The following is a 14,985-nucleotide window of genomic DNA, read 5'->3' on the forward strand; positions in this document are numbered from 1 at the left end:
CTTTTAATTAGAGCTTTTATATATATATTTTCGCTGTGTCCAATTGAGTACACCTCAATAATGTTATTAGTAATTAAAATTAAAAACCATTTTTAAAACTATTTTACCAACCCTTGCACTCCACCCCCAATTCTTGTGTTTCAAATTTCTTACTTGAGGCAATGACAAAAATTTTTATCAACCAAATTTGAGATTTTTAAAAAAATATTGTTAACAAAAAATAGATGCTTTTAGGAAAAAGGAGAAATATATAAGAATAAAATAGTCTATATTCATTTATATATCTTGATGCAAAAATCATCAATTAGTTGCTTTAGTTAATGTGATGCCAAAACTGCTCTCCCTAATTAGATAAATTCTATCACATTTTAATAATAATCAATATCAATCAATATAATTCAAGGTAATAGTTATAAAAATGAAACACCCCTTTGAGTTATGGTGAATTTATAATTTGAAGACTATATTAAAAGAGAGTTTTATTAAAAGATATTAAGTAAAAGATAGTAATGACCATATTAATTAAAAGATAGTTTTACAACCGAAATAGTATCTATCATTGTAATGACCATATTAATTAAAAGATAGTTTTATAACCCAAAAAGTATCTGTAATTTTCAAGCCATTATTAATGGTAAACAAAAAAAAAAAAAAAAAACTCAATGAAACTATAGAAAAAAAAATCATAAAATGACACATAAAATGGACCAAAAAATTACTAAAAAAAAGCCTGAAAAGTTCCACTCAAATGCCATAAAAGAGAACATTAAGGTCAATTGAATCTAACAAAATAGATGTTAGATAATTTGATACCAAAAGGTACCATGAGTCTATTATATTAGGGTGCTAAAAAGACATTTGGTCTTTTTTTTTTTTTATTATGCCAAATGTACTTTCTTCTCCCACAATTGAGTGACAGCATTCTGATAATAGTAAATAATGATAGCGGTTACAAAAATGAAGCATCTCGTCATAAATTTAATCAAGTCTTAATTATTGTGACAATTAAAGAAGCAAAGCACTCCTCTTTAAAAAGCAATTTTACTTGCGATTTATTTGTTAACGTAGAATCCTCTTGATTAGCCACAATTCAAAGGAGTTTCTTTCCAGATAGGAGCAACAGAAAATGGGGTTGGTGCTTTCTCAGCGCATATCTTAGCAACGAGAGTACCATTCAACCTTTATGTTTTCCCTCAAATGCTTCCTTTCTACCTCATTTATTCTTTTGGTGAATTCTTCCTTCTTGTGCTTGGAATATATATATATATATATATATATATATGAATGTTCACAAATTGTCAACTTACTATTTCTTAAAAATGAAAGAAAAAAAATTTAATTAGAAATTTCCATTCTAATCTATTGGGAAATAGGAGGGTTGATTGGGAATTGATTCAGACAATGTGCTGTCGCAGTTCTTTTCCTAATTATGAGCATGCTTCAGTAGTCACTCTCTTGTCAACGAGGCAAATTATACAGAGTCATAGACAACTGTACTCCGCACTATTTGATGGTACCATTTGATGCACCATTTAATTACAAAAACTAGTAAGGCGAAAAAAAAAAAAAAAAGGGTTCAGCAAGGAGTAATCATACATCAGCTGGCAGTGAAAGTGACACTTCTGCAACCAACATCTGAGTTTTAAAGCGAGGAGCGCACCACCCTTGTAACTGGCCTGCAATATATAAAGTTTTCGTACATTTAAAATATGTTGAGCAACCGCTAAATGACATGATCTAAAGGTTGCACATTAATAATCTTGTCAATGTGTAATAAACAGCTACTATTAACCAGCACTGTGATCATAAATTTTGGATGAAAATCTCTTTCTGCATTACTGCTACATTCTCCCCTGGTGTTGCTAACTGGTCACAACTTCAAACACACAGCAAGGGTAGCCATTCCATTCCAATAAATTTTCATTTGCAATAAGAACATGTTTAGTTTCTTTCATTCTTCTGACCTGATAATCATTGATTCAATGTTCTGCTAAAAATTATATACTTGTAATTGTACAGTCCATGTTATTGTGCAGTAATCATAAAGCATCTAGAGATCTTTGTCCTAACATCTTTTATCTAGTTCGGTAACACCTGTTTAGATTCACTAGACAACAAAGCAGGCATAAGGTACCACAACTGCCTACATTATAGTTTGCTCTTAGGAGAAAGTACTGAAAAAGTTGCAGAGGCAACTCGATGAACCACTTTGGTAACATATCAGGTTCCAGAGCCAAGTAGCACAAAGTGTTCTCGATGTCTGGGAGAAAAATTGGGACACTGGTATCTATTATCATTACCAAAGACAACCATCAGAATTTTTACTTTTTCCTCCTACCCAGTTCAGAATATTAGGCCATCAGCGTAATTTTCAGAATTGAGGTGAAAGAATACATGATGTGCTTGTGCACAAACAACAACATGCAGATCAGTGCACTGATTCCTGAATTAAGAAATCCTGATGACATAAAAGTTACAAAACTTATAAATGAGTAAACCAAGAGACTTACATGAGCTCCATAACTAAGGCAGATGCTCCTCCTCCCCCATTGCAGACTGAAGCAACCCCAAACTTGCCAATTTTCTCTCTCATAACCTGCAGCATTTAAAGAGCAAAAGAATATGTAGACACACACATATACATGCATGTTTGAGACACAGAGAGAGAGAGGAAGAGAAGAGAATCAGTTAAATGGTTGACTAGTTGCACATCTCTATGCTTTTCCATTTAAACAAAATTCTAGAAAAAATAGTCATGAGATTACCCCCAGCAATGTAATTAAGATGCGAGCTCCACTGCAGCCCAATGGATGTCCCAAAGCCACAGCTCCACCATGTGCATTAAGTTTTTCCTGTAACAGAGGGACAAGAATCGAGGAACATGAAAAGATGGCCCAATATGGATAGACAAAGAAAATTAACAAATTTGATAAACCAAATGGTAGACACGATCTTGATGATCCCATTTATAACAGGTCAAAGAAAGACTGCAAAGGGCAAGAGAAGACTCACCGGGTCGATATTGAGCAGCTTCTGGTTGACAAGAGCCACAACCTTCACAAACAAAACTAAAACACTAGTAACAAATTGGAAAACTATCAGTAATAGCAGAAGACAGGAGAGAGGTCCTTACAGAAAATGCCTCGTTGATTTCATAATAATCAATTTGAGATTGCTCCAAGCCAGAGCTTGATATTGCTTTAGGTATTGCAAGAGCTGGAGCAGTTGTAAATAGCTCAGGTGCCTGTCCACAAACATTGTTAGAGCACAAGTTCTTAATCCAAATTCACAACATAAATACTTTTTTTTTTTTTTAACAATACCTGTGCTGCATCAGCATATCCTTTGATCTTAGCAATAACTTTTAGTCCAAGCTTAAGTGCCTTCTCTCCACTCACTAGAACTAATGCAGCAGCCCCATCGCTGTACAGAAACAGAATACCAAAGAGGTTAAGTGAGCACAGGAAAGCAAAATTGGCAAACAGGATGCTATCAATAATCAAGAGCTAAACCATGGGAATAGGTTTGCACTCAAGTCATGTAAGAAATAACGAATGAAATTAACTGTTTATTGAGAGGGCAATGGGAACACAAGCATTGTGTAGGAATAAAAGGGGCCTGAAAAGAGTACACTGAAGTATTGGAGATTGACAAATGACAAACATACAGACCTAACGAAAAGAGAGAGCAACTGAACCTTATGATAGAAGCATTCCCAGCAGTAACGGTACCTCCATTCTGCTTAAAACTTGGTCGAAGCTTTCTCAATTTATAAGCATCAAACTAGCAAGACAAAATTGTAAACTGAGTTCTCAAAGTCTACATATGAAGATTTAAGCAATTGAAGCAGTTAAAAGTGCATCTAAATGTCAAACTCTTGTCAGTATTAGCTCAAATAATTTATGTACGTCGTAAATATGATTAGATTCAATGTCCATACCAAATTTGGGTGCGTTTAATAAAGCTGAAGTCTAAATCCATTAAGCTATTGAATTGTTAAGTATTAAAGCTAATACATTTGAGTGCATATCACATTCAGTGATAAGTGAATAGCTTATCACTTAATTTTCGGAGCAAGTTTTGCCTAGAAAATTCAGTGCCACTTAATTAATTCAAATGTTCAATTTTTGGTTATCAAACAGTCTGAATATGTTAAGATCTGAATCCATTAAGTTTAAGCGCTGAATTGAGTTAGTTAACATTGCAGAAATCAATAGACCAATGAAAAATGTCATGACAGATTGGTCAATATATCACCAAATCAAGTTTCCAATGGTCATAATAGAGAAGGCAAAGGATTCTAAGAGGTGGAGTGGAGAGAAATCACAGAGATAAGATAAACATTAAGATCACAAATGCATTTTCAGACACTCATCTACCGACCAGTGGAATAAAGCTAAAAAAAAGGCTGCACAATATGAGTTTGTGAAAATTCCCAATTTTGACATGCATACCTTCCCTAAACCTTCATCTTTATCAATTACGAGGGGTTGTTTCCCCTTTACCCCAGAAATTTTGACCTGCATGTGTAATACACCAAAATAGCAAAAATTACCTTAATTGTTGTGAAAGCAATGTAATATTCATGACAAGAGCATGAGAGAAAGGGTCTCACTGGAGCTATTTCCCATGTAAAAGCACCACTTTTTTGTGCAGCAATTCCACGCTCAAAACTTCGAATAGCATAAGAGTCCTAGGGAAAGAAAAGTACAGATACACAAATGAAGATATGCACGAAGTCTTTTTCAATCATTTGACCTTTTTTTTTTAAAAAAAAAAATTTAACACTTATGGAGTAAAACAAAATGGAAAATACAATTCCAAATGCAACCAAAACACACTTGCTCTTCTCTTGAAATATTGTGTTGGTCAGCACACAATTCTCCACATACTCCCATTCCGAAATCATTGTAAACATCCCACAGGCCATCTTTAAGCATGCCATCAACAATGGTGTCATGCCCAATCCGAGATCCCAACCTGTTGATTAGCAACTTTTCAAACCACAATTTGTATAACTCAGAAAGGTCAAATTATTCTCTTATTATCTCAAGATGGTGACAACAGCAAATCAGAAGTAGCTTCAAAACCTGAACTAATGGGGAACCTTCACTATATAAGCATGGAGCAGATGCAGGAAATCCAGTATGCTTTCAATTCCTAAATGATAAGACTGGATCTCTAGATTTTCAAATTAATAAGCCATATAATCGGATGGGAATGGTAGGAATAATATTAGAAGTTGAGGTCTCATGTTTTCTTTCGGTGGTGACTGAACCTCCAATGGATCATACAGGGATCATACGGGAAGAAACTGTTGCTCAAAGTGATAGAAGTTTATGTACTGTATTCATGTTCCTTTTGTTTCCTTTTCTTCCTTCTCTTTGTTGCTTTATTCTTTTCCTCAAAATTTATCCAAAAATAATCAGAAAAACCAGATAAAAACATGGTTTAGTTGTTAACCAGAAAGATTAACCTTGCTTGTGGCAAATATTTTGGTGCATTAGACATGCTTTCCATGCCACCAGCAACCACCACATCATTTGTACCCGATTGTATACTCTCCGCTGCAAGCATTGTTGCTGGACAAAACGAGAAATTAAATTTTCATTACACTTAGCATGATACGTCAGATCCAAATCAACAAATAGGTGAATGCATAGAGTATTTCAATTTGAATTTTCTTCTGAGATTGGCATTTCAAATTGGAGATGCGAGTTGGTACACATAAAGAACGCACCTTTCATTCCTGAAGCACACACTTTGTTAATGGTCGTGCAAATTACCGAGTATGGTAACCCAGCCCCTAATGCAGCCTGTCTTGCTGGAGCTTGGCCTAAATTTGCACTAAGAACATTTCCAAAAAAGACTTCTTGTACAAGAGATGGATCAACATTTGCCCTCTTTAGAGCAGCTGTAACATTAAAGATGTGGGTCAGATACGCAAAAATGGTAACAATGTCAAAGAAAGAGGGAGTTGGAGAGCTGCAGGTGTATACTGATTAGTCTTGCGTACATTGAACAGCTATAGAGCCGAGCTTTGTTGCAGACAAAGAAGAAAGGGAGCCAAGAAATCCACCCATTGGAGTTCTGGCAACTCCAACAACGCAAACATCTGTTTGATATGGTTAACCAAAAAAAAAAGGGCAGATGTGATGAGCCCGCCAAACAACAAGCAAGAAGAAGTTGTGAACTTGATCACAGTATGATAGGATTCAAGAGCAAAACATGGGCAAGGATCACGATCAAGAACTTGCAATATCTGATTCACGTATCACTTTGCAGAAGTGCCAAAGATTCAAACGTAGTAGCGTGCAGTAGTAGCATAAAGAATAAGGAACCCAGAAATCAGTAATAGTAATAGTAGACCATATTGTGACCAAGACCCAAGCAATTATCCAGAAAATGAGAAATGGAAAAAATTTAGGTTAAGAAGACGGGAACAAGTTGGTGAAGCGTAAAATAACCTACCAGTAGTAATGAAACAAGATAGGCAAAAAGAGAGACAACTAAAAAATCAGAGGAGGACCTCTCGGTTGAATAGAGTTATCAGTTGTAGCATAGGCCATGGAGGTCTCTAGTCCCCGATCAAGATGAAGATGATCTGCCAAAAAAAATAATAATAATAGAGAGAAACTCTTTCAGCAGAGGAAATGAAAAAATTGGGAATAGTAGAGGATTATAGGAGAGAGCAAATTTTACATGTTTTCAGAGTTTAGAATTGGGAGGCAAGTTAGAGAAAAGAAAAAAAGGTTTATTTTCATACGGAAGTACAGGTATCCATAGAGTAACAGCTTGGACAACTCTAATTCTAATTTCTAAACAAGAGAATGAAATTAATTATCAACAGCAACCGGGCAGGCAGTATAAACGTACATCGGGACGAAAACGAGAAAAGACCCACCAAAACCAAGGTGTGTAACTGATACGGTAAAACAGTCTCCGGCGGAGAGAATCTTGAAATTAGTCCGTCCGTGCCGCCCTCTGCCTCCAGGAAAAGACCAAGCAAAGACTACACGGAGGTGGAGCGGAGGACCCTTTCCTTGGAATTGGGGAACGCAGACACAGAAAGCAAAGTGGCAGTCTATTCTCACTGCATGATCCGGACTCCGGAGCGAGCGTACTAATTTTAGCAACTTTTATATATATATATATCTGTTGGAAATGCAAATACTACAAAATGTTAAATGTCGTGGTTATCGATTCGTGCGAGTTTGGATAAATTCATCGACGTCACATAGTAGCACAGTACACAGAATAAATAGTGAGCAGTAACAGCTTGGACGTCAAACCTACCAAACTAGCAATTGATGAGAGTTTGTCCGCACGGCAGGTAGGTTAGGTTTAATGGTGAGTACTTGCAACTTTAAGTGCCGAATTTGGGACAGTTGGTAAGCCGGTTATTTAATAACAACGTTAAATAAACAGGCTGCATGTCAAAGCTCAAGACCCAAACACGGACCGACGGGTCCTTGATTAAGAAGTGTCATTACTACACAAAGGCTAATTTCTTGACCGATACAAAATTGCTTCTTTGATTTCACGGTACTGATTTTGCTCGGAAACAGAGAATTTCATGTCTAAAGGTCCAGAACCACCCCAACCATGTCAAGCCGCAGTGAGTGATATCGAAATTTCATTTCAACACAAAAGGAGCAAGCAAAGCCTTGCTTCGCTACCCTGGAAAAAAAAAAAAAAACTAATAATTAGGTGGTTCAACCAGCGTGCGACGGAACAAGTCTAAAGGTGAGATTAATTCGTGTGGATTGCGCTTTGGCCCGCTTGGGCACCGAATGAAGCCAGTCCCGCTGAGTGTAGCCTCTCATCACCAAAAGCGACCCATGCTTCAACGTGAACGAGTGTTGTTCAGCGACCCTGTCCTGCTCCCTTGCCCTTTTGCCCTCTGATCTCTTCTTGCCTGCTGCCATTACAAGATGAAATAAAATGTTCTTTTTCATAAAGAACGCTACTACTAGTAACAAGTTTTTTGAGTGAGCTAAGCTACCTCGAAAATTCTTGCCTGGCTTCCTCTTCAACAAGAACTCCCGTTCACAACCAAAAGAAACCGAGGCAATTTCAGGGGTTGGACCATACAGTTTTTCGTCATCAGCATGCCAGCTAACGTAGTCACTCCCGCCGTTGTATCTATTCAGCAGTAAACTGTTGAAACAACTCCCAGGAAGCGCACTGTGGACCTATAACATAGCAACAGCGTGGTTTGCCAATTAGTCAGGCACACATATATGCAGCATGCCAAATCCATCAAATCAAACTGAAGAAACACCAATCATACTGCTTCCAGAATGTCCTTGAGTGGGGGAAACTCATCCCAGGAATGTGCATGAGGCTGGTATCCGCTGTATGCTAGGTCTGGCAATCCTTCACTGGCGACATAGCACACATCTCTGGGCTGTGGAGAGGAAAATGACAAATCAGAAATCCTGAACCCCGTTGAGTTGAGCATTTTCTCATGCATCCCTTCCCTTTGAAACGATGAACCGCTCCTCCGCACTAGTTCAAATTAGAGGAGCATGTGTAGAGTTGAATTGGATATTCAGACCATTTTAGAAACGTCTGAATTCAGTATTGACTACAAATCGCAATTCCAGCCGAGAGAAAAGTGGTGGTGTCTCTGAGCTACAAGTCTAATGCCGCAGTAATGAAGATTAATCAATGTTTACATAAGTGTAATTGTTGAGCCGGGAAGGAAGAGGGGAGGGGGAGGGGCTGCGGGCGCTTGTTTAAATTAGGCCCATGACCCACAATAAAATATGAGAAGGCATCAAGTCAGGAGACAGCATCAGAATTCAGGCATCAGAAATCAATTCCAGCATAAAGTATTAGAGTATACTATTTATGAGTTAAAGCCCAACATCTTCAAAGTATTCCCACCAAAGAAAACCAGGTGAATCTCAGAATCCCACATACAAAACTCGCTCAACAACCCGCAAATTAAGACCATCGGCATGATAAAACATTGAATCTGAAATTAAAAAAAAAAAAAAAAAAAAAAAATTTCACACCCACACAGACGGCAGAGCGTAATGCACCTACCTGGACAGAAGATCGGCCAAAGACGCGGATGGTTGGACGGGTCCAAGGGATGTGTTTGTTTAGATAGTGGAAGTAATCCCACGACTCCTGGTAGCCAAGGAACCTCGCCACGTACACCACTTGGCTTCCATTTCCTAAATCCAAATCTAATGTGGAACGGCGGCGGCTGCTGCTGCTGCTGCTTGTCCCCGAACAGCCACCGACAGCGCCACCAGGGTCTTCTTCACCATTCTCTGCTGCTGCTGCTGCTTTCAGGATAAGGTTCGTCACCGTCGTCATGCGAATGCGATACTAGATTTCTAGCACTATCAAAAGTTTAACCGCCCTTCCCCTTTTTGGAGCGGCGCCCTCTGGAATCTCTCTTTATCAATCGAGTCGTTTCACAACTCGCGGCTTCTTTCTCCACTCCCCTTGCAATATGTAACACGTAACCCGCCACCGCCAGCCTACGATTTTCTTCTTACAGCAGTAGTATTCTTACTTCTCCGACAGCAACAACAAATGTTAACTGGAAAAATAAATAAATAAAATGGGTGTAAAAGGGGGGAAATGACAAATGGAGCATATCATTTTTATTCTACAGGTTGAAGACTCAAATTTTATTACTGTTGTGTTTGATCCATCGATTATTCTAAATGTTGCAGCTTCAATCACGGTCTTGATTATGTTCACAATTAGGGGTGGCAATTCGGGTCCAAATCAGGTTGGCGGGTCGGGTTCGGGTCAATCCGTCAGAAAAATCTGTTGACCCGACCCCGACCCGCCAACCCGTGACAGGTCAGGTATGCTGACCCGAACCCGAAAATTTCAGGTTGGCGGGTTGGCGGGTCGACCCGAAATGATCCGAAACTTAATTTTAATTTATTAATTTATCACTGTAATTTCTAATAAAATCAATTTCTCACAAAACTAATTACATAATCAAGTAATAAAAATTTAAATAAATAATTTCAAACCAAATCTAAAATAAATTAAACACCGTAGAAGTGTTTTATCCCAAACAAAATATAAAATAAATTAAAACAGTATAAAATTAAAAAATAATATAATATATTATTTGTCTAAATATAATAATTTCAACTTCACACAAATTAAATAAATTCATTTAGGATTAAGTAATTAATGCCTTTGAAAAAAAAGAATAACTTAGTTTAGTTAGATAAAATTATTTTTATGTTTATTAAATTATTTTTAATTCGTAAACGGGTCATATCGGGTCATATCAGGTCGCCACGGGTTGACCCAAAATCGACCTGTTTTCTTTTCGAGTTCATCGGGTCCAACCCGATTCTGACCCGAATTCCCGAAACCTCAACCCAAACCCATTAATTTCGTGTTAGGTTCGTGTCGTGTTTTCAGGCCATGTCGAAAATTGCCACCCCTATTCACAATCATCACTTTTGACATATTTCTGTTTGGTACGAAGGAATTTGGTCAGATGGAACTCATTAAATACAATATGTTGTAAACCCAACAAAGACTCTTGAGTGACAGAAGCTGTTTCCGCCTTTGATTTTTTTTTTTTTGGGTTTTTATCCTCATATGTCCACTAATCAACTTCTTTATCGGCACAACTTTCATCTACCTTAAACAATTATAACCACAACGCAGCATTTTCTTGCTCAATATTTAGCCTTTTTACCCTGTCTTCTGATGCCTCATCCCACAGATGATAATGCCAAATTCAAAATGAAAATTTACGGAGACAAACACTGCACGCATTTCACATACAACCCTCTTTAACATCTTATGCTAGAGAAAACCATTATGTTTCACAGTGAGTGAATAGCAACTTAGACCCACTATCTCCATAACTACAATTGAAACACAACAATCCTCCTCTACAAACTACTTTGAAATCTTCGTTACTCCAAGGATAGCTGGAATAGGTTAGACTCTGAGATTCTCAACTGTCGACATCAGCTTCTGTGCACATTAACGGGTTATCAAACACTTGTGCCGAACATTTGCTCCCCCACTACCTTGCTGGGGAAACTGCAGGAAGATTCACTAGCTTGATCTTCAACTCTACTTCACCAGATTCCACATCACACAGCCTCAGCCAAACATCTTGCCTCACCTCACCATTTGCCCAAACAATGGAGCTTTCAGTGGCTAGACAGTTATCGCTCTCAGGGATAACCTTTCTCAAGGTCATCCCATCAGTGGCAACGCTAAGAATCTGCTTCAGCCTCGCTGCAGCAACTAAGGGTTGAAGACTAAGCTCAGCATGTCCCATCTTGTCATCAGACTTGAACCGATCTTTATCGAACACTTCCTATTGAAAATGCAGCTTTATCAGTTGCTGTTAACTGGTGAGCATTTTAGTTTCATGATTACTTTCAGCAAATGTTCAATAGCCATTCATGTCCCAGATTTAAAGGTTCTTCTTTTGTCTCTACTATTTCATTTTTGGCAATTAAGCTTCAAACTTTTTTTTATTACAAGAGTACATCCTTCATCAACGAACAAACAAAATGTGCTTCTCTGGCCAAACTTTTAGAACACATGAAAGATAAAATATGCAATATGACTTCTCTTTTTAATCCCAGCAATAGCTCCTGGTTTAGTTGAAGTGCACGCATGTACCTTGAGCATCACAAAAACTCAATATAGAGAATGGAGATAGTGAAAGTCTAACCACAGTGTGAGATGGAGGGTACGACTCCCATCTACCATTTCTCTCTTCTCCTTCTTTTGTTTCCTGTTTCGTAGGTTGCATCAATATAAAACTTCACAAGCTTAAATCCCACATTAGAATCTCAAAGTGTTTCAAACTTTGATGTCTCGAAAAGATTTCAAGGAGGAGGGTGGAAAATAGCAGCTCCTCGTTGGACTTATTTACAACAGCACATATTTTGATGAAATTTGAGTGGCAGTTTGCCTAGGCTGCTAAAGACAAAGCAGATTGAAGGGTACAGTAAGCAGCATTTGTTTGAAATTTTGTTAACTTGCTTGCAGTTACAAACTATAATGGCCAGGTTATCTCCAAAGACACCAACCAGACAAGAAACATCTAGCTCATTATTGTTCTGAAAATGAAAAAGAGAGGAGAGAAGCTATGGAAGTTTCCTACCTTACAATGACAAAGTTCAGGGGATGATTTTAGTGGCACTCCTACAATCGTTTTCTAATACATCATCATGATGGGGTATCTTCTCCTGTTAATGCTTTACATGAATTCCTTTTTACTGCTAACTGAACCCATTTCTAGCATGAAGCAATTTGGAAGACCAATTTTAGTATTGCCACAAGATACAGAGTTACATATATGATAAACACAGGTATCAAGGTGAATCTGGTATAAAAATGAAGCTTTTTCCTACATTTTGGCACAGATTAAAATGATGACAGTTTCAACATTTAATAACAGCCGAGTACTCACAACTATCATCCACTGAAAATTGGAATGTTCTGACAATAAAAGGAATTAAATCTAGCTCCAGAATACCATTTTGTGATCAATTCTTGTTTTGGAATGACCATTTTTATAATTATAAAAGGCCTGTACTGTATATGAACATCATTCTTAGGAAATTAACAGTGGCATATAAGGTGACTACTTCACGATTTCCTCATGCTGAGATCTAACAATGGTAAGTTTTCCACCAGCCCATTCTTCCCCAATCCAGAACCTTTTGTATTAGTGAAAAAGGTATTTCAAATGTAATTGAGGGGGCAATGCGAACTCTTTGTTCAAGCTTTAGTCTTATTCCAACTGCAAGATTCTAAGTTTTGAGATTTGAAGGATGTATGCTGTCAAAAGTGATTCATTTGTTTACTCCCTCAGTTGTCCTCTCCTCTGCAGTCTGGATTTTCACTTATAAACAGTAAGGATCAATTATTTCATGGTCAATCTCATGTTCTTACTTTCCAATACAGTTATTGTACATGCAGCATCAAGAAAGTTGGTCTTTTATGGAATGACCAGTTGAAGACATTCTTTCAGATAATTATGACCATGTGGCAACAAGTACATAGCTCAATGACACATCAATGGAAATTTTTATATAGTTGAAGAATGCAGCATTATCATTGATGACATGCAAGCGTATGAATATATCTAATATACCATTAATTAATGAAATTTCCCCTTAAATGTTTGTTACATGTGTACTGATCCAAAATGTCAACTGAAAATCCTGTGCAGGCTTGTGAGTCAATACGGGTATATATCCATGTTGATGCAGAAGGTTAATTCCACACATAGCATTACAAATTCATTTAACATTAAGGTATAATAACTGGAGAAACAGCTTCCGTTCATGCAGAGGTGAGGCTGCACTCACGTTGTCCTTTATCTCAATAATGACCATAAACAGTTTGAAAATGAAAATGGAACAAAAAAGTCGTGCCACAGATCAAGAGAGGATATTGTCAATAGAAGAGACTAACCAGCTTGAGAACTCCAACAGGTTCAGAGAAGGTGAAACTAAACTCTTCATTCCAAACGGGATTGAGGCAGCTGTTTATAACTTTGGTTTTTGCTGTCTGTTGCAAATAAGAGGATACAAAAATTGATTCTTGATGGAGCAAAGTGATTTGAGATAATGTAAAACAAAATAACTGGATGCATTCAACAATATAATTCAAAATGCGGTGTAATTTACAGACACGAATATGTCAACATTCAGCATAAGAACGAAATAGATGTGGAGATCTCATAAGGCAGAATTATTAAGGACAAAATTATGTGGAATAGGCCTCCAGGATGTAGCGCTGATTACAGGTAATAAAATGGTGATTTCTGCAGCAATTCATATCCCATCTAATTGTGTAAGAAACCAAAAAGCACACAAAAACAAAAAAAAAAAATATTATTGTTTTTTGGGGGGGAAATGAAGGAAAGCAAAAGCAATAAAAAGGAATGTGCAAATGCATCAAGAAAAATATGACAGAAGGTGGTGTATAGGAGAGTAGTAAAATGCATAGGAAAAAAACCTGATTTCCAAGCTTGAGAAGGACATAAGGATCACTGCTCTTGAAATCCCTGATCACCAGTCTTTTCCCGTGTACTACCTCTACTTTTATCTGCCCCATTGCTTCTCCCATGTTTTGATTTCAGAGTGGTAGGCTAGAGTTTAGCTGCATTTCCATTATTCGATGCACGAGTACTAATTAGAGACGGACAGATAGGGTAGGTAGGAAAATATTTTGCATCATGAAGCTGCTAAAGATAACTACTCTACTTTCTACTTGCTTCTTTCGTTCTACTTCTGGCAATGGAAGCAATCAGACAGGAAACGAAAGACTATTATCCTACTAGTACTACTAAGAAAAGACCTTTTTTTAAAAAACTGAATTTTCTTCCAGAATTGCTAGATTACTTAAAGAGTCGAAGCTACTACCTTCATTCATTCAACAAGTGTAAAAGAAGAAGCCACTGAAAAAAGGTCCCCTTTTTTTGAGGGGAAAATGAAAAAGAATAGAAGGAGAGAGAGAGAGCAGTCGAGACCCAAAGGGAGAAAATTTAGAGGAAAGGAAATTGAAGAACTAAAATGGGCATAATATAGGGAGATAGTCTCACGCTCACCAAGTCTGTCCTGTCCTGTGATCTTCTTAAATCTCCCCCGCTTTTTTTTTTTTTCTTTTCTGGGTTGTTGTTGGAGCTTGGAGGTGTCGAGTGGGTAGGTAGGCCGTCGGAAGTTTTGGTCCAAAGCTGCATATGTCCAAGGTGGGGAATATGGGACTCTGTTTGACGCGAGTCTTGTGATTTTCATTGGTCCTGAGTCCTTAGTTTCAAGTGTGGCGTCTCATTCCTTACCTCAGTGGCTGACGCTTTGAACCCATTGGATTGGTAATGCGGAATTGGATTCTTTAATTGCCGCACTTTCTCTGCCGTTTTATCAATCATTATCCATTTGTTGGATTGTAAATTGGTAAACATTAATTATTATTATCATCGTACTTTACCAACTGGTACAGATATCC

At 37.5% G+C, this 14,985-nt stretch overlaps 3 protein-coding genes across 10 annotated transcripts; all 3 read right to left on the reverse strand.

Moving 5' to 3' along the window:
* Positions 1-1,360: 1,360 nt before the first annotated feature.
* On the reverse strand, positions 1,361-7,121 carry LOC113783565 (probable acetyl-CoA acetyltransferase, cytosolic 2). Of its 5 annotated transcripts, none has more exons than XM_027329741.1 (15): positions 6,905-7,118; positions 6,530-6,604; positions 6,017-6,115; positions 5,741-5,914; positions 5,477-5,582; positions 4,842-4,980; positions 4,616-4,693; positions 4,455-4,520; positions 3,698-3,783; positions 3,324-3,423; positions 3,134-3,244; positions 3,013-3,054; positions 2,766-2,852; positions 2,511-2,596; positions 1,361-1,676 (listed from the first exon to the last, which is right to left on the reverse strand). In XM_027329741.1, exons 2-15 carry the CDS (start codon positions 6,567-6,569, stop codon positions 1,643-1,645), a joined length of 1,248 nt encoding a protein of 415 aa, XP_027185542.1. In that variant the 5' UTR covers positions 6,570-6,604; positions 6,905-7,118; the 3' UTR covers positions 1,361-1,642. The 5 variants fall into 5 exon arrangements, with proteins under 5 accessions (XP_027185542.1, XP_027185540.1, XP_027185541.1 ...); XM_027329739.1 differs by lacking the exon at positions 1,361-1,676 and adding an exon at positions 2,154-2,287 and having other exon boundaries at positions 6,877-7,121; XM_027329740.1 differs by lacking the exons at positions 1,361-1,676; positions 6,905-7,118 and adding exons at positions 2,154-2,287; positions 6,703-6,788.
* A 315-nt stretch (positions 7,122-7,436) lies between these two features.
* Positions 7,437-9,713, reverse strand: LOC113783464 (DNA oxidative demethylase ALKBH2). 2 transcript variants are annotated; one of them, XM_027329603.1, is made up of 4 exons: positions 9,055-9,713; positions 8,294-8,410; positions 8,006-8,195; positions 7,437-7,921 (listed from the first exon to the last, which is right to left on the reverse strand). In XM_027329603.1, exons 1-4 carry the CDS (start codon positions 9,331-9,333, stop codon positions 7,716-7,718), a joined length of 792 nt encoding a protein of 263 aa, XP_027185404.1. In that variant the 5' UTR covers positions 9,334-9,713; the 3' UTR covers positions 7,437-7,715. The 2 variants fall into 2 exon arrangements, with proteins under 2 accessions (XP_027185404.1, XP_027185405.1); XM_027329604.1 differs by having other exon boundaries at positions 7,437-7,918; positions 9,055-9,712.
* A 1,014-nt stretch (positions 9,714-10,727) lies between these two features.
* On the reverse strand, positions 10,728-14,749 carry LOC113783687 (protein C2-DOMAIN ABA-RELATED 11). Of its 3 annotated transcripts, none has more exons than XM_027329891.1 (4): positions 14,588-14,749; positions 13,996-14,139; positions 13,450-13,545; positions 10,728-11,332 (listed from the first exon to the last, which is right to left on the reverse strand). In XM_027329891.1, the coding sequence occupies exons 2-4, from the start codon at positions 14,104-14,106 to the stop codon at positions 11,033-11,035; spliced, it is 507 nt and encodes a 168-aa protein (XP_027185692.1). In that variant the 5' UTR covers positions 14,107-14,139; positions 14,588-14,749; the 3' UTR covers positions 10,728-11,032. The 3 variants fall into 3 exon arrangements, with proteins under 3 accessions (XP_027185692.1, XP_027185690.1, XP_027185691.1); XM_027329889.1 differs by having other exon boundaries at positions 14,582-14,748; XM_027329890.1 differs by lacking the exon at positions 14,588-14,749 and adding an exon at positions 14,403-14,550.
* Positions 14,750-14,985: the final 236 nt, after the last annotated feature.

Source organism: Coffea eugenioides, chromosome 9, assembly GCF_003713205.1.
Source record: "Coffea eugenioides isolate CCC68of chromosome 9, Ceug_1.0, whole genome shotgun sequence".
Taxonomy (NCBI): Eukaryota; Viridiplantae; Streptophyta; class Magnoliopsida; order Gentianales; family Rubiaceae; genus Coffea; species Coffea eugenioides.

What these genes read in the sequence shown, in the direction of transcription:
- LOC113783565 (XM_027329739.1), bottom strand. Translation starts at nt 6,569, where the DNA reads ATGGCCTATGCTACAACTGATAACTCTATTCAACCGAGAG. An exon ending in TCTTAATTACATTGCTGGGG is followed by an intron (nt 2,597 to 2,765) that starts GTAATCTCATGA and finishes TAAATGCTGCAG; the next exon opens with GTTATGAGAGAGAAAATTGG. An exon ending in GCCTTAGTTATGGAGCTCAT is followed by an intron (nt 2,288 to 2,510) that starts GTAAGTCTCTTG and finishes TAATGATAATAG; the next exon opens with ATACCAGTGTCCCAATTTTT.
- LOC113783464 (XM_027329603.1), bottom strand. Translation starts at nt 9,333, where the DNA reads ATGACGACGGTGACGAACCTTATCCTGAAAGCAGCAGCAGCAGCAGAG. An exon ending in TTGGCCGATCTTCTGTCCAG is followed by an intron (nt 8,411 to 9,054) that starts GTAGGTGCATTA and finishes TCCTCTCCACAG; the next exon opens with CCCAGAGATGTGTGCTATGT. An exon ending in GCCAGGCAAGAATTTTCGAG is followed by an intron (nt 7,922 to 8,005) that starts GTAGCTTAGCTC and finishes TTGTAATGGCAG; the next exon opens with CAGGCAAGAAGAGATCAGAG.
- LOC113783687 (XM_027329891.1), bottom strand. Translation starts at nt 14,106, where the DNA reads ATGGGAGAAGCAATGGGGCAGATAAAAGTAGAGGTAGTACACGGGAAA. An exon ending in TTCTCAAGCTTGGAAATCAG is followed by an intron (nt 13,546 to 13,995) that starts GTTTTTTTCCTA and finishes TATTTGCAACAG; the next exon opens with ACAGCAAAAACCAAAGTTAT. An exon ending in CTGTTGGAGTTCTCAAGCTG is followed by an intron (nt 11,333 to 13,449) that starts GTTAGTCTCTTC and finishes CATTTTCAATAG; the next exon opens with GAAGTGTTCGATAAAGATCG.